Here is a 24619-nt window from a genome sequence, read left to right as displayed (position 1 = left end):
TAAAAGTAAAGGGTGAGACATGGCAGGGCAGTTTGGCCAAATGGAATGCTTCTCCTGTGTGATGTGGGAAGTCAGGGACACTTCCAGTGTCCAGGTTGACTGTGTATGCAGGAAGCATCTACAGCTGTAGCTACTTGAAATCTGTGTTTTGTAGCTAGACCTATAACTGGAGCCACTGTGGAGCATCCGCAAGGATGAGATCTTCAGGAATAGCACATACAGTGAGATGGTCACACCGCAGGTAAAGAGTGCACAGGCAGAAAGGGAATGGGTGACTGCCAGACGAATAAAAGCACCAGGTCATGGAGCCATAAAGGTCTACAGCACAAAAAAAGCCCTTTGGCCCATCAAGTCTGCACCAGTCCAACAAGTACCCAACTATTCTAATCCCATTTTCCAGCACTAGGCCCATAGCTTTGTATGCCATGGCATCGCAAATGCACATCCAAATACTTATTAAATATTATGAGGGTTTCTGCCTCTACCACCCTTTCAGGCAGTGAGTTCCAGATTCCCACCACCCTCTGGGAGAAAAAAATTCTTCCTCACATCCCTTTAAACCTCCTGCCTCTTACCTTAAATCAATGGCCCCTGGTTATTGATCCCTCCAACTTCCTGTCTACCATATTTATGCCCCTCATAATTTTATACACCTCACTCATGTTCCCCCTCAATCTCCTGGGTAGTGCAGGAGTCCCTTGGGTTCATCTCCTTCTCCAACAGGTTTTTCATTTTAGATACTGCTGGGGGAGACGGTTTCTCAGGGGAATGCAACAAGAGCCAATCCGTAGCATCACATGTGGCTCAGCTGCACAGAGGAGGGGAAGAAAGTGTGGGAGAACAAAAATAGTGATAGGGAATTTTATTGTAAGGGGAACAGATAGATGTTTCTACGGCTGCAGAGGTAACACCAGGATGGTATGTTGCCTCCCTGGTGCCAGGGTCAAGGATGTCACTGAGCGGCTGCAGGGCATTTTGAAGGGGGAGGGTGAACAGCCAGACATTGTGGTCACATCAGTACCAATGACATAGGTAAAAAGAAGAATGAGGTCTTGAAAGCAGAATATAGGGAGCCACGAAATATATTAAAAAGCAGCACCTCAAAGATAGTAATCTCAGAGTTACTCCCAGTGCCATGTGCTAGCGAGATCAGGAATAGGAGAATAGACCAGGTGAATGTGTGGCTAGAGAGATGGTGTAGGAGGGAGGAATTTAGATTCCTGAGGCATTGGGACTGATTCTGGGGAAAATGGAACCTGTGCAATCTGGAAGGTTTGCACCCCAGCAGGACTGGGACTAATATCCTTGCAGGGGTATTCACTAATACTGTGGGGGAGGGCTTAAAAGAGATTGACAAGGGGATGGGAACCTGAGCATAGAGACATAAGAGAGGGAAACAAAGATAGGAATGAAAGACAGAAAAGTGGAAAACAAAAGTGGAAGGCAGACGGAACAAGAGTTAACAGCAAATAGGGCCATAGTACAAAAAATTGTGTAAAAAACTTAAAAAGTCAAGCTTAAAGCCATTGTATCTGAATGCATGGGGCATTCACAATAAGGTAGACAAATTCACAACAGAAATCGATGTGAACGGGCATGATATTGCGACTATAGAGACTTGGCTGCAGGGTGACCAAGGCTAGGAACTGAATGCCCAAGGGTACTTGCTATTTAGGATGTACAGGCAAAAAGGAAAAGGAGGTAGCGTGGCATTGTTAGTTAAGGATGAAATCAGTGCGATAGAGAGTATTGGCTCAGAAAATCTAGATGTAGAAGCAGTCTGCATGGAGCTAAGAAGCAACAAATATTGAGTGGGAGTTGTCTATAGGTCTCTAGGCCTCCAAACAATAGTGTTAAGGTAGGGGACAGCATTAAACAGGAAATTAGAGATGCATGTAACAAGGGTCCTACAGTAATCATGGGTGACTTTAATCTACATATAGACTGGGCAAATCAAATTAGCAATAATATTGTGGTGGATGAATTCCTGGATTGTGTACGATATGGTTTTTTAGACTACTATGTCGAGAAACTGACTAGGGAACAGGCTATCCCAGATTTAGTATTGTGCAATGAGAAGAGGTTAATTAATAACCTTATTGTGTGGGGTCCTTTCAGGAACAGTGACCATAACATGGTAGAATTCTTCATTAGGATGGAAGGTGAAGTAACTAGGGACCTAAATCTTAACAAAGTAAACAACAAAGGTATGAGACATGAGTTGGCAAAGATAGATTAGGGAACTTCATTAAAAGGCACGATGGTGGAAGACAATGGCTAATATTTAAGGAACGAATATATGTATTGCAACAGTTATACATTCCTTTCTGGCACAAACACACAACAGGAACAGCGGCCCAACCATGGCTAACAAAAGAAATTAAGTATAGTATTAGATCCAAAGAGGAGTCATATAAAGTTGCTAGAAAAAGTAGCAAATATGTGGATTGGGAGCAGTTTAGAATTCAGCAAAGGAGGACCAAGAGTTTGATTAAGAGGTGAAAAATACAGTATGAGAGTAAACTTGCAAGGAACATAAAAGTGGACTGTAAAAGCTTCTAAAAGAATGTAAAAAGAAAGGGATTAATGAAGATAAATGTAGGTCCCTTACAGACCAAAACAGGAGTATTCATAATAGAGAACAAAGAAAATGGCAGAGCAATTAACAATTGTTTTAATTCTGTCTTCATGGAGGAAGACACAAATAACCTTCCAGAAATATTAATGAACCAAGGATTTAGTGAGAAGGAGGAATGATGGAAATTAGTATAACAATAGTGCTGGAGAAATTAATAGGACTGAAAGCCGATAAATTGCCAGAGCCCAATAATCTACATCCCAGGGTGCTAAAGGAGGTGGCCATGGAAATAGTGTCATCTTCCAAAATTCCATAGATTCTGGAACAATCCCAGTAGATTGGAGGGTGGCAAATGTAACCCCACTATCTAAAAAAGGAGGGAGAAGACAGCGAATTACAGACCAATTAGCTTAACATCAGTAGTAAGGAAAATGCTAGAGTCTATTATAAAGGATGTGATAGCAGGACACTTAGAAAATATCAGTGGGATTAGAGAAAGTCAACATGGATTTATGAAAGGGTAATGATGTTTGTCAAACCTACTGGAGTTTTTTGAGGATGTAACTAGCAGAATAGATAATAGAGAATCAGTGGATGTGGTGTATTTGAATTTTCAGAAGGCTTTTGACAAAGTCCCACATAAGAGGTTAGTGGGCAAAATTAAAGCACATGGGGTTGGGGGTAATAAATTGACATGGATTGAAAATTGGTTACCAGACAGGAAACTAAGAGTAGGAATAAATGAGTCTTTTTTGGAGTGGCAGGCAATGCCTAGTGGGGTGTTGCAGGGATCAATGATTGGGCCCCAGCTATTCACAATATGTATCAATGATTTGGATGAGGGAACCAAATGTAATATTTCCAAGTTTACTGACAACTCGAAACTTGGTGGGAATGTGAAAAATGAGGAGGGTGTTAAGAGGCTTCAAGGCGATTTAGACAAGTTGAGTGAATGGGCAAATACATTGCAGATGCAGTATAATGTGGATAAGCGTGAAGTTATTCACTTTAGGGACCTGGGTGTCCTTGTACACCAATCACTGAAAACAAGCATGTAAGTGCAGCAAGCAGTTAGGAAGGAAAATGGTATATTGGCCTTCATTGCAAGAGGACTTGAATACAGGAGCAAGGATGTCTTGGCTGCAGCTGTATAGGGCCTTGGTGGGAGCATTATTCTGGTGAGCAGGGCTTATAATTAGATGCAAATGTATTAAAATGATGTTTTTGATGTGTGGTGGTGGGAAATGCAGCCCGCCATAGATGGATGGAGCAGATGATGGCAAACTGGTTTGACGACGGCGCATTAGCAATTTTGGCCTCCTTGCATCGTTTCCCCCACCCCCCCCCCCAAGCCCATCATGACGCCTGACGCCAATGGGGCTGGAAAATTCAGGCCACGTTTTTCGGAAAGACCCAACTGAAGGGCAATCAATTCCACTACCACATCCCCAAACATCATTAGAAGAGAAGTTCAAAGAAAGGAGTGGATGGAGGACATGTAATCCCTCTCACTCTCCTGCCCTTTCTATCCAAGTGAACCAGGAAGTCACTGGAGGTGTAAACCTTCGGAGAGAGATAAATCAAATTTATTTGATTATTTCAGTGTTTTTTTTATCATGTTGAATTATCTATCAATTGTCTTCAAAAATGTGTAAACATCCTAAAAATGTAGCAATCAATAACTTAAGAAAACTAGGCATAAATTGAACACAAGGTTTCTTTTTTGTCTCAGGTCCAGAGCTTTGATGAAGATAGTTGTCCAAGAATGACTACCAACAAAATATTTTTAGGTAAGTGTATGCTTTAGTCAAAATTTTGAACACTGGAAAAAAAAGTCTCACCAATATAAATGAAAAATCAACTTTTTAAATTTTCTGAACACTTAATCACACATTTTTATCACATTCCTATTTTGAGATTCATCTCATATAGCCTTTTCAAGTTTGAGAACATGTCATTAGTTCCTACAGTGTTTAATCTTCTTTATCCTTACAGTTACCCTTAAATTATCAGTTTATTCAAACCTGTTGGACCTGTTTAATTCTAGCTGTAGTGTCCATGAAATCCAATGTCAACTACATTTGTATTGTCTTGTATTGGCTCTGAAGAAGGGTCATACGGAGTCAAAATGTTAACTCTTTTTCTCTCTCAACGGATATTGTCAGATCTGCTGAGTTTTTCCAGCATTTTCTGTTTTTATTTCAGATTTCCAGCATCCGCAATATTTTGTTTTTATTTAAAATTGTATTAAATTCATTATTATGTCGGAGAACATGTGATTTCTGTGCCCTGCTTTAATGTGTATTTATCCCTGTCCCTGACACCTGCTTATATCTCTTCTTCTCTGTTGTGTTTCTCAGTAGCTCATTTTCATTGCAAAGTTAGTGGGTGATGTACTATCTCCCGGAAAATGCAGCATTTATTTGCATGCCTACTGTATGTTTGCTTATGATGCAGTGAGCAGATGTAAAATGCAAGGGCATATCATCTTTAAACATTAAAGGTAAAACAAAATTCAAGTTAAAAAGCTAATAATATTGATTCAACATTTAAAGCACGTTGGTGATCCAGATGGGTTTAAACAGCAAAGTCTATATAAAGAAGCATAGATTCAGGCAATTTGATTGAGGTCGATAAAATAATGAAGGGACTGGGTTGTGTTCCTATTGATAAATTATTTCAACTGGATATATTGTGGAGGACCAGGAACCATGCTTATAAATTACATAAGGGCAGAAATAGGTTAAATTCAATTCGATGCACTTTATTGGCCTTATGTAAATTTCCTGCCCATGCAGTTGCTTATGCATAATCAACAAGAAAGGAAGAAAGAATTACATAGCAATATAACAACCCTTGTTGCTACAATGCAGCACCAACATCACAGCCAAAGAGAATTAAAAAAAGTTAAAGATAGAAAAAAGAGTCTTAGGTCTTCATGCTCCCTCCCCAGCACTGGTACATCTGATAACTACATCAAAATTGGTGATGTGACTGTGTTCTTCAGACCATCTTCTGTATCAAGCATCGCTGGTACATTGAGGAGAATGGACATGAGGCAAATACGGAGTTTTAGGAAGCTCTCTGGCTCTGTGTAGTCACAGTCCATCGGCAGACACTCAGCCATCCTTAATATCCTGCTATCCCTCCACTACCAAAAAGTCCAGGCCAAGGAGACTGCCTGCTTTTGCTGGCCCAACCTACTTCTTTACAGAGGTATTCTGGCCTAAAAAAAACCCTGCTGGGCAGTAACAGCTCTAAGGCAGCGACTCTCTTCTTCTAGGTCATGTGCATGCAGGTCCGGTGCTGGCCGCAGAACCGATCCAGGAAAGGCAGCATTAGGGAGATGACCAATAAATTTGGCAACCCCAAGTTGCAGTTGATACAGCGAAGCCAAACTCAGCCACTCCAGCATGACTGACCACTGTATCGGGGCTCTATCCTCTCATCCACATATGGCCTTCTTTCAAACCGCTGCCACCTTATTTTGCTAGAAAATAGTAGTTTGCCTAGTGAATGCTGAATTGCTGTTTGCTTTTCCATCTAATGTCTTGTGACCCCAGTGGTTTTATTTTTCATATACTTTCACAGATATGGGCGCCGCTGGTTAGGGCATTTACTGTCCATCCCTAATTGCCCTTGAGAAGGTGGTGATGAGCTGCCACCTTGAACTGCAGCCATTCATGTAGTGTAGTACACCCACAGTGCTGTTAAGGAAGGGAGATCAGGATTTTGACCCAGTGACTGTGAAGGAACAGCAATATAATTACAAGTCAGGATGCTGTGTGGTTTGGAGGGGAGCTTGCAGGCTGTAGTATTCCCATGCATCTGCTGCCCTAGGTGGTAGAGGTTGTGGGTTTGGAAAGTGCTGTCAAAGGAGCACTTATTAACTTATTAAGCTGCCACAGCGTATCTTGTAGATGGTATACTCCGCTGCTGCCACTGTGCATCGGTGATGGTGGGAATAAATATTTAAGATTGTGGATGGGGTGCCAATCATGTAGGCTACTTTGTACTGGATGGTGTCAAGTTTCTTGAGTGTTGGAGCTGCACTCATCCAGGTAAGTGGAAATTCCAGCTGTAAACCCAGCAGACTTGAAACACAAACATTAAATGTTGGTAGTCCTCAGGACGCTGGCAGTACACATGTGTGGTCATGTGCCCATGTAGTTTTGCCAGGTTCATCATATTAACCATTGGATCTTTGTGAGTAAGTCATATAGATGATAATGTGGAATATAATAGCCTTAAAAGGCTAATGTTTTTCTAATTCATTTTTGAAAAAATAAATAGCAAGATTCTGACATAAAGGAAGACTCAGTTAAGAAAATAAGTTACACAATACCTAGATTCATAATGAATTAACCCAAAACAGAGATAATTGCAGCATATGTGAGACTAACACCAAATGCTTATAATCCATGGATAAGATTAAAATTTCATTCCACAATTACATTTGACATTTAGAAATTGTATCTGACTTTCCCGCTGCATGCTTCAGCAGATGTTGAAGTGTTCAGATTTTGAAATCTCCCAGTATCAGCAGCTGTCTAATGCTTGCTTGTTCATTCTGTCCAACAGAACTGCAGCAGAGGAGTATAAATGCTATACAATCTCTACCTTAGATGTGATCAAGTTGTGCAGCATGATTTTAGATGTACTCTGCTAAATATTCCATTTCTGTTATGTGCAAATAAAAAAAATCTTTGACAGTGTAGGCCTTTTATCAAACCCTATTGTACTGTCCTGCATTAAAAGGCTATTTACATTGGATTGCAAATGGGATTACATAGGATTTATGGCACAGAAATAGGCCATTTGGTCTGATGAGTCCATGCTGGTGTTTATGCTCCACTCGACACTCCTCGCATCTTGCTCATCTAAATCTACCATTGTAACCACCTGTTCCTTTCTTTCTCATATGCTTGGGCGGAATTTCCTGTGCCTGCTGGCGTCTGGCGTGTTTGGCGGCGTGAACAGACAATATGGGGGGAAGGCCAAAAATCGGTTTAACGACATCATGAAACCAGTTTGTGATAATCTGCTCAGCCCGTCAATGGTGGGCAGCGTTCTCTGCCAACGGACATTGGGAACCTCATTGTAATATATCTGCATATTATAAGACCAGCCCACGGGAATCATACCCCCTACCCCTGCTGGATCACCCGCTCACATCGGCAGGAAAATACGTCCTGACAAGTGTAATGCACAGAAATCGGGACTTACCGCCAGGGCCTTGCTCACATCACGGACATCCAAGGAGCAGAAGATGCTGGAGTCTGACAGCAATGGAACACCGGAGGAACCTCCATGTCATGTTGGGTGGATTCTCATGGACATGGCTCTGCTGCAAAGCAGCCTGCTGAAGTTGGAAAGGGTCTGATCACAATAGACGATGGTCGAGGACATGGAGAGGAAGATCCGACTGTGTTTGGGAGAGGAAGATGTACCAAGGGGTGGGAGATGGAAGATCTAGGAAGGACTGAGAGAGAAGAGGTGTTGGGGTGGTGAGGTTGGGAGGGAGGAACGAAGGTTTCAGGAGGCATGAGGTTGGGGGTAGGAATGAAGGTGTCAGGGGGGTGGAAACGAAGGTGTTGGATGCATGAGGTTGGGGGGGAAGAAGGTATCGGGGGTGTGGTTGGGGAGGGGGGATCAAAGGTGTCGGGAGGAACAAAGGTGTCAGTTGGGAGGAGGGAGGGAGTGAAGTGGGTAACGGGGAGAAGACGGCAACTAGAGGAGAAGGTGTAAGGGAAGGAGTTCAAGGGGGAAAGGAGTCTGGAGAGGGGAGGAAGTAGTCTTGAGAGGGGAGGAAGGAGGAAAGAGTCAGGATGGGGGAAGATTATGGGTGGCAGATGCAACACCACCAGCTAAATATTCCTCCCAAAGTCACACACCATCCTGACTTGGAACTATATCACTTTTCCTTCAATGTCATGGGATCATAAACATAGAACTCCCCTCCAAATGGCATTGTGGGATTACCTACACAAAATGAACTGCTGTGGTTCAAGAAGGCAGCTCACCACCACCTTCTCAAGGGTAGTTAGGGATAGACAACAAATGCTAGCCTTATCAGCGATGTTCACAGCCCATGAAAGAATAAAAAGGAGAAAAAGCCCTCACTCTACCATCTCCAACAAGCCAATAGATCAGCCCTGTGCAATGAGAGGTGTAGGAGAGCATGTGATCCTGGGCCTGACAATCATGCCCACCTGCCAAAGATAAAATTCAGGCTATAAATTCTGCCTGTGACAACTAATTTATGTGTCAACTCTTCAACACCACCATAATAAGTGGGAGAATTTCTGGACGAGTCAAAGTACTAAATACAGGGAACACAGACCAATACATCGCACACATCAGCCTTTTCTTTTAAGGCAGTGAATATCAGCAGTCTGATTAACCTGCCGTGACGAGGCAAGACACCTAACATATTCATCAATTAATATCTTGTTGTTGTGGAGGATGTTGACTTCATGCTTGAGTTTTGTCTCCATAATTGATAACTTCTGTCATGCTTTATAACTGTGTCGCTCAAATATTAATTGTACTTGATGCAGATAGACAGCAAGGTAAAAATTTGGTTTCTTGACCTAAGGGTAGTTTGCTGATTTACTGCAGCAACTGTAGAAAGCTAAATTGCTCTATCAGGTGCTTTGACAAACCATTAAAGGGGAAATCCTACAAGGTCATGCCTTGTAGAATTATTATGAGATTAGGATATGCTCCTAATCCCATAAAACAGCAGGACATATCAGGTACTTGGACGACAGCCTCCAAATTTTAAGGAGGGAGCCACTGCTTAACTGCCTGGGGAAAGTTTTAATAAAATACCTGCTTGATTAGGGAAGAGGTGCAAATATTTAACTTTTAAAAATTCAAACTGATGAGCATCACATTATCTAGTGTCAACTTTGGCTCAATGGTAGAACACCTCTAAAATCACAAGGTTATAAGTTCATTCCAGGACTGGAGCACATAACCTACATTCACATTGTCATGCAGTACTGAGGGAGTACTGCCTTGTATTGTTAGAGATGCCATCTTTAAGATGAAATGCTAAATTGAATTCATGTCTACCTTCTCAAATGAAAGTAAAAGGTCTCAAAGGCATTATTAAAGAGCAGCAAAGTTCTCCTGCTGCACTGGCCAACATTTATCCCTCAAACAACTACACCAAAAACAGATTAACTGCCATTTATCTCATGACTGTTTGTAATACCTCGCTATAGAAATTGGCTGCCATGTTTACCCACATACAACTGAATACGATTTTTTTAAAAAATGCATTGTCTGCAAAGCACTTTGGGACATCCTGAGAAAATGAGAGGTGAAATAAAATACAAGTCCTTCCTAAAGTAATACAAAAACAGAATTACCTGAAAAAACTCAGCAGGTCTGGCAGCATCGGCGGAGAAGAAAAGAGTTGACGTTTCGAGTCCTCATGACCCTTCGACAGAACTGAGTGAATACTAGGAGAGGGGTGAAATATTAGCTGGTTTAAGGTCGGGTAGGGAGGGAGAGAAGTGGGTGGGTGGGGGGGTGGGTGGGTGGTGTGGTTGTAGGGACAAACAAGCAGTGATAGGAGCAGATAATCAAAAGATGTCACAGATAAAGGAACAAAGAGGTGTTGAAGGTGGTGATATTATCTAAACAAATGTGCTAATTAAGAATGGATGGCAGGGCATTCAAGGTACAGCTCTAGTGTGGGTGGGGTGGAAAGACTAGCAGGGCATACAAGATTTAAAAATAATGGAAATAGGTGGGAAACTCTATATAAATTATTGGAAAAAATAAAAGGAAGGGGGATGAAACAGAAAGGGGGTGGGGATGGAGGAGGGAGTTCAACATCTAAAGTTGTTGAATTCAATATTCAGTCCGGAAGGCTGTAAAGTGCCCAGTCAGTAGATGAGGTGCTGTTCCTCCATTTTGTGTTGGTTTTCACTGGAACAATGCAGCAAGCCAAGGACAGACATGTGGGCAAGAGAGCAGGGTGGAGTGTTAAAATGGCAAGCGACAGGGAGGTTTGGGTCTTTCTTGCGGACAGACTGCAGGTGTTCTGCAAAGCGGTCGCCCAGTTTACGTTTGGTCTCTCCAGTTTAGAGGAGACCGCATTGGGAGCAACGAATGCAGTAGACTAAGTTGGAGGAAATGCAAGTGAAATGCTTCTTCACTTGAAAGGAGTGTTTGGGCCCTTGGACGGTGAGGAGAGAGGAAGTGAAGGGGCAGGTGTTGCATGTTTTGCGTGGGCATGGGGAGGTGCCATAGGTAGGGGTTGAGGAGTAGGGCATGACGGAGGAGTGGACCAGGGTGTCCCGGAGGGAACGATCCCTACGGAATGCCGCCAGGGGGGTGAAGGGAAGATGTGCTTGGTGGTGGCATCATGGTGGAGTTGGCGGAAATGGCGGAGGATGATCCTTTGAATGTGGAGGCTGGTGGGGTGACAAGTGAGGACAAGGGGGACGCCATTACCGCCAACTCCAGCATGATGCCACCACCAAACACATCTTCCCTTCACCCCCCGGCGGCATTCCTTAGGGATCGTTCCCTCCGGGACACCCTGGTCCACTCCTCCATCACCCCCTGCTCCTCAACCCCTACCTATGGCACCTCCCAGCGTCCACGCAAAAGATGCAACACCTGCCCCTTCACTTCCTCTCTCCTCACCGTCCAAGGGCCCAAACACTCCTTTCAAGTGAAGCAGCATTTCACTTGCATTTCCCCCAACTTAGTCTACTGCATTCGTTGCTCCCAATGCGGTCTCCTCTACATTGGAGAGACCAAACGTAAACTGGGTGACTGCTTTGTAGAACACCTACGGTCTGTCCGCAAGAAAGACCCAAACCTCCCTGTCGCTTGCCATTTTAACACTCCCCCTCCTCTCTTGCCCACATGTCTGTCCTTGGCTTGCTGCATTATTCCAGTGAAGCCCAACGCTAACTGGAGGAACAGCACCTCATCTTCCGACGAGGCACTTTACAGCCTTCTGGACTGAATATTGATTTCAACAACTTTAGATCTTGAACTCCCTCCTCCATCGCCACCCCCTTTCCATTTCTTCCCCCTTCCTTTTGTTTTTTCCAATAATTAATATAGATTTTTCTTTTCCCACCTATTTCCATTATTTTTAAATCTTGTATGCCCTGCTAATCTTTCCACCCCAACCCCACTAGAGCTGTACCATGAATGCCCCGCCATCCATTCTTAATTAGCACATTCGTTTAGATAATATCACCACCTTCAACACCTCTTTGTTCCTTTGTCTGTGACATCTTTTGATTATCTGCTCCTATCACTGTTTGCTTGTCCCTACAACCACATCCCCCCCACTTCTCTCCCCCCCCACCTTAAACCAGCTTATATTTCAGCCCTCTCCTAATATTCATTCAGTTCTGTGGAAGGGTCATGAGGACTCAAAAGGTCAACTCTTTTCTTCTCTGCCGATTCTGCCAGACCTGCTTAGTTTTTCCAGGTAATTCTGTTTTTGTTTTGGATTTCCAGCATCCGCAGTTTTTTGTTTTTATCTTCCTAAAGTAATGTTGGGTGGTTGTCATGCCATGCTAAACATCTGTCTTTTTTTAATAGACATGAAGAGAGAAAATAGTTGTCAGTCAGACAGTAGTGGATTTCTGGAGGAGCCGTTCATCCCACAACAGGTAGATAATCATTCAGTGCAAAGCCTTGACCTACAGCAGCAACAAATTATCTCTGGGTGTTGTAGGCAGCCAGTATTTGTTCTCAATCTTAGTTTTGCTCTTTGGTCCCAATTACTTCACATGATGCCACAAAGAAGTATACTTGGTTAAACCACTCCCATTCTAATAAACTGCTAAGCTGCCAGAAGGTATCCCATTTAAGTGTTGGGACTATATTGCAATAACCAATGATATATCTCATGAACAACATACCAAAAGCCCCAAATAAGTGTTCAAAGCAGGTATCATAAGGTCAGGTCAGCTCATGCAATCAAGCCAAGGCAGTAACACTTCAGACAGTACCATAGTTCGAATCAAACACTCCCATTTGTTATATTTAAATTCCCTGCTTATTTCCCTTAACTCAGTAAATGTTTGTAAGTTTGTGCCTCGTCTGGAGCACAACCAATTATCTGTTTATGCTGTTCTCAGCAGTCTCACCACTTTCAGTTTTGGCCCAATAGTAGATGGATTTTCAAGCTGCTAATTCAGGGCCTGTGTCTTCTGCTAAGTTGATTAATTGCTGAAGTGATTGGGGCCTTTTGTCTCTCCTAATAAAATTATGCACATCTTCCTGTATGCTCCAACCGTCCTTTCTGCTCATTTTCAACTTAACTCTTTCCTTCCCATGTCTCAACCCTCCCAGTGGGCATGTTGCATAACATTGAAATCTAAACTGTGGTCAGTAAAGAGTTTAGATTTGCTGCTTAAGAAATCAATAGGTATAGAAAAAGCAGCTAAAGACATTTTTAAAAAATAAACTTAAAAAATCTATATATATTTAAAATCCTACGTCAGCAACTGCAAAACCTTACCGTGGTTATTATGGTTTGTGTCAACATTTTTTGTCATTATAGTCACTTATGTCTATATTTATTTTGGAAGCTGCTTATGTAAATTTGCCACACTGTAATTACATCATCCTGCCACTGGGGGCACTTGTAGTGCCTAACTATGAGCTGCACAGAAACTTCTCATCTCCAATCAACTGTACTTCTCTGCCCCAAGTTGCATCCAATTTTGCTATTTATTGGTAAATAATATCAAATCAAATATTATATCAAAATAACACCATACTATATGACTTTAAAATGGAGACTGAATTACAATTTCAAGGTCCCCACTTTTTAAGCCCAATTAAACTGAGGTCTACAGCTGAACTTGACTCCCCATTGGCATGCCATGGTGATTGAAACTGACAGACAACAACAACAACTTATATTTATATAGCACTTTTAACATGGTAAAACATCCTAAGGTGTCTCAAAAGAGCATTATAAACAAAATATGTCACTGAAATGCATAAGGAAATATTTGGTCAGATGACCAAAAGCTCGGTCCAAATTAAGAGGTAGGTTTTAGGGAGTATCCTAAAGGAGGAGAGTTAGGTAGAGAGTGGGAGAGGTGTAGAGAGGGAATTCCATAACTTAGGACCTAGGCAACTGAAAGCATAGTCATCAAGGATGGAATGATTAAAATCAGGTAGACACAAGAGACCAGAATCAGAGAAGCACAGATATCTCAGAGGGTTGTGTGGCTGAAGGAAATGACAGAGATAGGGAGGAGCAAGACCATAAAGAGATTTCTAAACAAGGATGAGAATTTTAAAATCAAGTGCTTTGCTTGACCAGAGCCAGTGTAGGTCAGTGAGCACAGAGGTGAAACAAGACTTGCTGTGAGGTAAAGCATGGGTAGCAGAATTTTGGATCACCTCAAGTTTATAGAGCATAGAATGTGGGAGATCAGCCAGCAGTGCGTTGGAATAGTCAAGCCTGGAGATAACAAAAGCATGGAAGAGGGACTAATAGTTAATTTCAATTTAATAAAGCTCCTCATTTCACTTGAACAGTTTTCTCTTCATAAATATTTCTGCAACTTGTTCGAAGTGCCACTAAAATATCTATAGATTGGCTGACCCATGGAGATTTAGATGTTCTTGTTGTCTGGCAGTATCTACTTGTACTGATAGTTCATATTCAGAACATAAGAAATAATTGCAGGAATAGGCCATAGGACCCTCACACCTGCGAAGCCATTCACCAAGATCATAACTGATCTGATCGTAGCATCAACTCCACTTTCCTGTCTGTTCCCCATACTCCCTTGTAGATCAAAATCTGTCTGACCCTCTGAGAGAAACAACATCTCTTCATTTGCCTTAAATGGGGGGCATAATATTTTGAAACTGTTTCCCCTAGTTTTAGATTCCTCCACAAGTGGAAACATCCTTTCAGCATCAAACCTGTCAAGCTTTCTAAGAATCTTGTATGTTTCAATAAAATCACCTCTCATTCTTCGAAACTCCAATGGCTATAGGCCCAGTACCCTTTGAATAAAAACCCATTTCTCCCACACCAATCTTTGAGCCATGCATTTAACTCTCTAACTTGATTTTTCTTCTGTCAATTCACTCGTGGCTTAGGTAGTAATCCAGAATCTATTACTTTTGAGGTTCTGCTTTTTAATTTAGCCCTTGGCTGCTCATACTCCTTCAGCAGAATCTCTTTCCTAGTTCTACCCATGTTGTACCACATGGTCCATGACCACTGGATCCTCCCCCTCCCACTGCAAGTTCCTCTCCAGCCCAGAGCAGATGTCCCAAATTCTGGTTCCCAGGAGGTGACACAGCATCTGAGCTGCTGCAGAGAACTGTGTCTATTCCCCAACTATACTGTCCCCAACTACCACTACATTCCTATTAACTCCCTCCACTTGAATGGCTCTCTGTACCATGACGCCATGGGCAGTTTGCTTATCCATCTTCAGCCACCGCTTTCATCCATAAAAGGTGCAAGAACCGCAAACCTGTTGGACAATTTCAAAGGCTGAGGCTCTTCCATTTGTACTTTCTGGGTCCCCATACCTGTCTCACTCACACTCTCCTGTTCCTGACCACTGACCAAACTAGAAGACCCTATCCTAAGGGGTGTGACTTCCTCCTGGTACAGATTGTCCAAGTAACTTTCCCCTTCCCTGATGCAGTACAGTGTCTGCAGCTCGGCCTCCAGCTTAATGACTCTGATCTGAAGCTCCTCAAGCTGCAGACACTTACTGCGGACCTATTTTCCCTACATCATCTCGGCGGTCAGGGTGTTTCCACATTCTGCAGCTACAACACATTACCTGCTTTGCCATCTTTATTCTGTATTAATTAATTTTTAATCTATTTATAATTAACAAACATTGCCACTCCCAATAACCTTTACTACTGCTAGTAAACCATTAAATCTGAAAATCCAAAATCTGAAATTAAAAGTCTGATAATGACCATGAAACCATTGCCGATTGTTGGAAAAACCCATCTGGTTTACTAATGTCCTTTTAGGGAAGGAAACCTGTTGTCCTTACCTTGCCTGGCCTACATGTGACTCCAGACCCACAGCAATGTGTGGTTGACTCTTAAATGCCCTCTGAATAAGAGCAATTAGGGGTTGGCAATAAATGCTGGCCTAGGTAGTGACGCCCTTATCCCATGAACAATTAAAAAAACTCTTACAATTAACTAATAAAATACATGAGTTTTGAAGGTAAATGAGCAAAATATTCACCAAACTACCTGTTTTCCTGTGATATCATGTATTGATTCCTCTCAGAATGCGGTCACCCCACTCTGGAGCCACAGACTGGACTGCATTGGACAGCTCTTCTGGGTGGTGGCTACTGCCTCCACATCCTCTTTTCGCCCACTCTTCTAGGTGGTGATTACTGCCTGCAGGTCCTCTTTCACCCCGCTCCAGACAGACCATCTATAACACAGCATTCTGTAGACTCTCTCCCTTTACAGACTCTTTGTGTTACTCTCATAACTTGGTTTCTCACTTATCTTTGTTTCATCTGCAAATTTGACTGTAATACACTCAGTCTCTTCATCAAAGTTATTAATATAGATTGTCAATAGTTCAGACTCCTGCACTCATCCTTGTGGCATTCCACTAGTTAAGGTAGCCAACCTGAACATGACCCATTTATTCCTATTCTCCGTGTTTTGTGGATTATTACAGCTTAGAAATTGATGCCCAAGTTGTTCTACATTCATATCAAGCTCTCCTTTCTGCTACTTTAGTTTGTATCAACTGGTATCACTAGTTTTCTCTTTTCTAACTTTAAAGGTTTAAGCTCAACTCCAGTACCTAATGTGGTATTTGGCCCCTTTATTGGCAATTTATTGCTGCATTGTTGCAACTCTCATCTTTCAGATCAAGGCCTGTCTACCTGTTGGGGTGATTGCAAAAGATCTCATGGCACTGTGTGTTCTGGCCAATACATCTCCCTCAACCAACACCAGAAAACTAGATTTTTTGGTGAGGACAGGGTGAGCTAGTGAAAGATCTCTCCTCTTTGACTTTTAGGAGAATGGAGAAGGCTCTGGTGTGAGCTGTTCAGTGATCATAGTAGACACTTAGGCTTTTAAAACATTTTCTTATAATCTAAAACAGATGCTTGGGGCTGGATTTTCAATTTCTGGTAGTTGCGGGAATGGATGCAGACATAAATTGAAGGTTGTGTTCCCTGATCACGGCGTTTGATCCCACTGCCTCTAGTATAGTTTTCAATTTTCAAAAGGTCTGCAAGGGGGAGGGAGATGAACCCAACTCACCACCAATTAATAGCCCCTTAAACTGTTTAAGGAGCTGGTGAAGAGGCCTGCCCAGACTGAATGGTATTTTCAATCCTTTTTCTGGATGAAGTTGAACAGTCTGATTCATGTTAGTGCATGGCTATCACGGCTGCCGAAGGGCAAAAGAAAGCTCATTTTCACCTGTGTTTTCTCATGAAATTCATGAGGTCAGCTAGGGGCAGGTGGGGTGCTCTGCCTCAACTTGGCCACTATGCACTGTCTTAATCCTCCTGGTCCTTTCCTGAGCTGCCTGCTTTCCTTGGCAAGACACTGACAATCTCCAACATGGCTGATGCCTGCTGTTGCCAGTGGTGTCAGACAGGCAATCCCTGCTTCCTGGAGGCACTCGATGCCTCTAATTGTGTGCTAAATTTGCCTCCAGCCGAATCAGCCTATTTACATTTCAAAACAGCTTCATGTAATTGATCTGTGTATCAGGCCCTCAACCTCGCTTTGAAATTCTCGCCCATACAGCACCTAATTTTGTTGAATATTTTCAGATTCAATGTGCCCTACAAAATGTTAGTGATGACAGCAGCAGCAGACAAGACACATTACAAGAAAACAGGCAGTGCACAGATCCTGAACAAACAATAGGCAGCTTTACTGATCAAACCTGTATTGCTGGGTCTGTCGAAAGTCATCAGACACTGTGCTCAGAAGCACACACACTGTCATGTGTTTTACAAGAAGAGAAGATATTTAATGTAGAAAACCTCAACAATTATCCTCCTGCTTTCTCTAATCAGCAGTGGATTGCAGCTCCGTGTGCTGAAAAAGTCCCTGGGGAGATAAATGGATTAAGTGGCAGCAGCAGCTGTTTACAAATAACACCTCTAGAGACTACAATGCACAGTTCAGCTCTTGATACCAGTACCTGGCTCAGTAATGGGATCCATATTCAGAACAGTGCAGCAGATTGTCAGAATGACAATCCTATAAAGAGTAATGCAACAACTTTGAGCAATATGAGCACAAGTCAGGAGAACTCTAATCTTGTTCCACAACATTTTACTGGTACAAACAAATTGGTGACCTTCCAAATTCCTCAAGACAAACTGCAACAAAGGAACATCATTGAGTTTTATTCTTTAGAGCCATTACCATTTTTATTTCAGCCAGATAAAGACACTTCCAAGCATGAGAATGTGCTCAGAGGAAGAGGAGTCGAATTGAGAGATGCATTCGTGCAGACTGATGAGAACACTGGGGAGTGTGCTACTGAAAGATGTCAACATGATCAAGTAAAGAACTTCACTTCAGTTGCATTTCAATCTGGAAGACTGTTGAGGAAATCAATGTCCTTGGATACTGGACTGCATAATATTGAAGAGAATGCTCAGGAGCTAACTGTTATCCCTCCAGCCCACTGTCACTACTGCCACCACTGTTACTGTCTCCACCATCACTGTTCATCAACATGGTTCAATGGAAAGGATGCAAAATGTCAATCAAAGACTGCTGTATCAAATTCAGAGAGACAATTGATCAAGACCTTGCAGCAATTACAACAAACAGCAAAGATCATCTCTGTATCCCCGGTAAGTACAGAACAACTGAAGGAAGGGAAACCTGAAAGTTTTATATTGTACAAGCAATATATGGGCTATGTCTTCATCACATCAAGGGCAAGATTTAGACCAGATCAGGACTAATCCCAACATGTATCCCCTGAGCACTCCTCATTAAATCTGGAAAGGAGTCTCGAGCGCTCATGCCTGGCTTATGTACTAGATTTAGTGAAAGTTTTTTTTGTTCATCTTGCAGATATGCATAAGCCTCATTATTCTGTTTAATTATAGTCATTTGGATTGGTCCTACATTAGAATCCACCATTATTTTCAGCTTTTCACTCTTTTTGTGCAGCTGTTACCTCCTGCTTCAACTTTCAGATATTGGGTTCTTACGTGTGAATGACCATTTACTGTTGCATTATACAATCTCTTTAACTGTCAATCAGTTATTCCTGCAATATTCTTGAAGCACAAACTTTTGCTGCTATTTGTTGCTACACTGTTCCACACTCTCATTACTCTCAAGGCAAAGAAGTTTCTTTGGAATTTCCTATATGATTTGTTGGTGATTACCTTATATTGCTGGTCTCTAGTTTTTCTTTTCCCCATAAGTGGAAGCACCCTCTCTGCATCTGCTTTGTCAAAATCATTCAAAGACCTTTATTAGGTCATCCTTCAGCCTTCTCTTTTCACAAGAAATTTGGAACTTGTTCATCCTTTTGTAGTAGGTATAACTTCACAGCTCTGACAGCATCCTTGTAAATCTTTATTGCATTCTCTCCAATGCCTCTATATCCTTTCTACATTATAACGATGAGAACATGCAAAGTTCTCCAAGTGTAGTCTAACCAAGGGTTGATACAAGTTTAGCATAAATTCTCTACTTTTCAATATTATCCCTTTAGAAATAAGCTCTAGTGTTTGGTTTGTTTCTGTCATGGCCTTATTAATCTGCATTACAACTTTGTGATTTGTGTTTTTGTTCTCCTTTGCTCCTCTACCCCATTTAGATTTTATTTTTCAACTACCATGTGACCTCTTTACTTTCCTCACCAAAATGGAATACTTCACACTTATCTGTGTTGAAATTAATTTGCTAATTATGTGCCTTGTTAGCAAATTTGTTAATGTAACCTTGCGCTCCCAATTTGGTCTCATCCACAAATTTAGAAATTTGTTTTTGATTCCAAATTTAAAAGCATTCAAATAAATTACGAACACCAGCACTGATTTTTGTGGGACCTCACTTCTCACTTTCTGCCAATCTGAATTACTACTTTATTATGGACAGAAGGGGGATGCCCGTTCAAACAGCACTAATGTTTCCTCTCACCACCCGCCTGTAAAATAAAGGTGTTTTGATTTGTTTTCTTTTTAATAAGCGGTGGCGTATTTCCCAACCCCTTCATGTGATCCATTTCTGACTAATAACCCCATAGCAAACTTGAGGTAGGATGAACTCAAAAAGTTAGTTGATTGTACACATTGAAAACCGTGAAAAGGAAGGTCTGCAGTGTCCCCCTCTGCACACATGCAGTAAAGAGAGGGATAGAGAAATGAAGGTTTTATGGTATAGAGACCACAGAGAAAATAAATATTGGTTCACATGAGTTCCAGAATCCAGAGTCAAAATCCCATGAGGAATTCCTTCACTGAGGTTGGCGGGCTGAAAACCAGTGGAGTAAAATTAATTTTTCCGATGGTGATGACTTCGCAAGATGAAATAGGCACGCAGAGATTAATCAGTTTGTAGATGATCGTACAGGACATTCAGCAGAGGCAGAATAGATGGGGGCTAAGTGTCCAACTGGGCCAGAACACCCTCTGTATGGCCTGTTAGTCAGATGTTAAAGCATAGACTGGCTTGTAGACCAGGAATATTAACCTGTTCAACAAGCCAGAGTCTTAGGCCAGAGAGGACCCAACCTCTCCACAATATCTTCAGCAAAGGATGTTTATCCAATGTCTGGAAATTGGCTTTGTGTTCCAGACTGATAATGTCTCAGTCATTATGGGTTGAAAGAGATGCTATTTGTTGAGGGTCTAGTGTTTAGGAAGTCATTGGCTTTGTAGGCTCTCTGACTCCATTGGCAGGCCTGGCTTATCAAATACAAATGGCCTTTGACGTTGGGCTGTGCAGTCCCCAGGCAGCTGGTGCATGAACTCTCAATGCCAAGGGTACCTTCTTCCTTGGCTGTTGAGACCTGGCATACTGGTACCCTGCAATGCATGTTACGATGAACTGTATCAGTCTTCACGTGGAGTGAGTGGATGGGGTTCACTCAGAGATCAAGCTAAGCAGGCCAAGAATAAGCAATTATTTTTGTTCAAACATTCTTGATTACCACTCCCACGCCCACCTTACACAAGCAGGGGTCTCAGGAGGAGCAAGAGTCTGAACAGTTATCCCCCCCACTCCTCCTCACAAAGGCAGACAGACACTGGTTTTTTCCAAACTATAAGGAGTAGGCGCCCACTGCTCCTATTCAAATTAGATGCTCTGAAAAAGGGTCATACAGACTCGAAACGTTAACTCTGTTTCTCTCTCCACAGATGCTGTCAGACCTGCTGAGTTTTCCAGTATTTGATGTTTTTGATCAAAAGGCTTGGTTGGTGTTGGTGTCAGTGGGCATGACCCTGGAACAATTGCTGAGATCCCAGCCAGTCCTTATTAGTAAGATCGCCTCAGTGATCTCAAGGAAATCGGTAAAATTCTTGCGTAGTAAATTCTTGGACTTTCTTTAATATATGGTTGCCAACTTATGTTTTAGGAGCTCTTTTATTTTAGCGTTCTAAATGTTTTGAATAAAAGCTTAAAAATGAAATGTATTCCAGTGTTCCTGCTAATTTGAACAGAAATAACGAGGTGTGACATTTCAGAAGCTGGGAATTGGCTTCTTTTGTTCGGGTGACTCACAGGCTCATTGACAGAGGGTCAGCCATCTTAATAGTCTTTGTTCAGCTAAAAGGTCCAGTTTAAAATTAAGAAATAGAAATGAGGATATATTTTTATAAAAATATATTGCCAGATACTGTTTTGTCACAAGTCTTTATGCCTACCCTTTGCTTTCCATCTTGCAACCAGCTAGATAACCATTCTGCTACTTATCCCCTGACTCCTCATGTTCTGACCTTATTTGTTAGCCTATTTTATGTCACCTTATGGAAGGTCTTTGGAAATCTATATATATTTTACATCCACTGCATTACCCTTCTCATGGTTACCTCTTCAAAAAATTAAATTAGGCTGATCAGGCAAGACATTCCTTCTTGAAATCCATCTCCTCTCTGATAGCCTTCTCACCACTCCTAACTCACTCCATTATCAGTTCACTCCACTATTAGTTCACTGTTCTACCAGCTACTCTGGTGGACACTGGTCTGGCATGTTTTTATATTTTTTTCCCTCTCTTCAATCCTAATATCCAGAAAAGGTGCAGGGTTAATAGACTCAGGTGAGATCAATTGTCTTATTTGCTTTTTTATGCTCCAACAAGGGGTATATTGGATATGAACTGCTTCACTTCAGGGAGTGGTTGAGGTAGGACCATTACATCTGTTATGGGAAACTTGCATGAATGTTATTAACAAAAGGAAATTCAAGGCAACAAGAGTGGAAGGGAGTGAGATTAGTTTCAAAATGCTATAATAATGAACCAGCACAGATGCAATAGGCAGAATAGCCTACTCCTGTGCTGCAAACTTTTATGGTTCCAAGTTTAAGTGACCCTTTTAAGAAATGCTTAATCAGCTAAACTGAAGTTATTAATTTTGAAATTCCTTAGGAGTTCCCATTACTCTGATGAAACCCACCAGCAAACAACAGTGTCCTTTTATGCCAGATCGCCAAAGATTCCCGGAGTGCCTGATTAGCTTTATGAGGACTGCACCTGGTGCATAAACTCTCAATGTCATGAGCACCTCCTTTACTGTCTGTCGAGACCTGCATACCAGTGCCCAGCAATGCATAGTACGATGAGGTGTATCAGTCTCCACATGGAGTGAGTGGATGGGGTTCACTCAGAGATCAGGCTAGGCAGACCAGGAGTAGGCAATTATTTTTGTTCAAACATTCTTGATTACCATCCCCTTGCACTTACCTTATACAAGCAGGTGTCTCAGGAGGGACAAGAGCCTGAACAGTTCTCCCCCTCACCCATCCTCATAATGGCAGGTAGACACAATTTTTATCCAACTGTATGGAGTAGGTGCCCACTGACCCATTCAAATTAGATGTTCAAAAGGCTTGGTTAGTGTTGGTGTCAGTGGGCATGACCTTGGAACAATTGCTGAGATCCCAGCCGAGCCCTTATTAATAAGATCCCTTCAGTTATATATGTGATCTCAAGGAAATCAGCAAAATCCTTGCGTAGTGAATTCCTGTATTTTCTTTAATACATGGTTGCTAACTTATGTTTTAGAAGCTCCTTTATTTTAGTATTCTAAATGTTTTGAATAAAAGCTTAAAAATGAAATATATTCCAGTGTTCCTGCTAATCTGAACACAGTCTGACTCATTGGTTCTTATTTTGGAGTCTATGCACATAGACTACATGATGGCTGATATGCTCAAATACAGTTGTCCTAACTAAAATATTCACTGTGCCTGACAGGACATCCTAATGGAATTGAATAAATTGACCTGTACTATATGCAAATTTGAAAACCAGTCAAAAAGAGAGTTTTTATTTTGCTGGCAGCTGCTCCTTTGTGCTCTGATGCTAAGATATGTGAAGCTGTACATTTCACAATTACTGCTGGCTTGTCTCTGTAAAAACATGTCAAATTCCTCGCTCTGCTGTGTTACCACAGGCACTATAAATAAATGGGATAGTGTCTCTGTGAAACTAACATGTACAGGAATTTGGAAATAGAGTGTTAAACATTCATATAGTAGTGCCAATAGTGATTTGTACATTCTGATTTTTGAATTGAATCACAGAATCTTTACAGTGCAGAAGGAGGCCATTTGGCCCATCGAGTCTGCCCTGGTTCTCTGACATTCCACCTTGTCTCACTCCCCTGCTTTACCCCTGTAACCTTGCATATTCTCTCTTTTCAGATAGCAATCCAATTCCCCTTTGATCGAACCTGCCTCCACCGCCCTTTCAAGAAGTTTGTTCCTTTACTTGGGCAGAATTTTTTGCTCAGTGGGCGCGCATGTGCCCAACCTGCTTGAGCATGAAATAATGCATGTTGACATCGGCCGAGCGTACCAACATCAAGCGCACTCGTGCGATATTTCGCTGAGTGGGTGCACAATGGAGACCGAGGTGTGCCTGCCATTAATTAAAAGGCCAGATAAGGCCCTTGACACACCAATTGTTTCCAACTTTATGTGGCCCGTGCAACTTTTCGGCCATCGAATGGGCAAAATGGGCAGGCGGGTGGGCCACAATTAGCAAAAGCTCACCCATGGGCAGGATAAGAAGGGTTAGGGGCATTGTCAATTCAAGCAGTGAGGAGTTTTGGATCAAACTTGCTGCTGGTTGCTTCTGTGAACTGAACAGGTTTATCTTGCTTCAGAGCTGCATTCTGAGCATTTCTAGGCTTCATTTCGGGACTGATTGTTGTCTTCCAGGCCCCCTGAGGATTCAGACTGTGTGGGCCATTCCAGGTATCAGGCAGCCTTCCATAACCCCGGTAATGGGGATTGTGGTCTCCGCTGGAGGCACTTCCTCTGAGGAGGAAGAGAGGGGCAGAAGGGAGAGGAGGCCAGATGTCCCAGTGCAGATCCCAGGGGAGGGACCTGTGGGAGGAGAGGCGCAGGCACAAGGGGGGCAGGGTCAGCAGGAAGTCCAAGGCGGAAAGGGCTGCAGAAGACACCAATATCCTGCTCTCAGGGTTTACAGGCAGCAATGCAGCTATCTCAATATGTCTGAAGTGCAATACCAAAGGGGCCTCCATCTCTCAAGGGAAACAGTGACCTCCATCTGTCAGAGGATCGGGCCTGAGGTCAGGTCCAACTGTGTGGGTGGACACCCCATGCCAGTGGCGCTGAAGGTCACAGTGATCCTCAACTTCTATGCCTCCGGTTCTTTCCAGGGCTAAGTGGGGGATCTGTGTGAAGTCTCCCAATCAGCTGTCTATAGTTGCGTCAAGCGGGTGACAGAAGCTCTGTTCAGGCTTGCATTGACTTTCATTCACTACCATAAGGATGAGGCCAGCCAGGCAGAGCGAGCCAGTGGCTTTACAGCAAATGCTGGGTTCCCCC

The 24619-nt window shown here is 42.4% G+C and overlaps 1 protein-coding gene across 14 annotated transcripts in view; it reads left to right on the top strand.

The window, feature by feature from the left end:
• The window catches only part of LOC121279192 (protein ITPRID1-like), a 301605-nt gene that overhangs the window by 112125 nt on the left and 164861 nt on the right, over positions 1 to 24619 (top strand). For 11 of the 14 annotated variants that reach the window (XM_041190206.1, XM_041190202.1, XM_041190209.1 and 8 more), the window contains 3 exons: positions 4311 to 4368; positions 12164 to 12234; positions 17392 to 18432. In XM_041190206.1, coding sequence (XP_041046140.1) covers positions 4311 to 4368; positions 12164 to 12234; positions 17392 to 18432 — 1170 coding nt within the window. Of the gene's footprint in view, positions 1 to 4310; positions 4369 to 12163; positions 12235 to 17391; positions 18433 to 20958; positions 21235 to 24619 lie in introns of those variants that run through there. The other 3 variants (XM_041190212.1, XM_041190214.1, XM_041190215.1) reach the window with 3 other exon arrangements.

This window comes from Carcharodon carcharias, chromosome 6, assembly GCF_017639515.1.
Source record: "Carcharodon carcharias isolate sCarCar2 chromosome 6, sCarCar2.pri, whole genome shotgun sequence".
NCBI lineage: Eukaryota > Metazoa > Chordata > Chondrichthyes > Lamniformes > Lamnidae > Carcharodon > Carcharodon carcharias.
The sequence above is the reverse complement of the archived record's forward strand: the minus strand, read 5'-3'. Positions and strand labels throughout refer to the sequence as shown.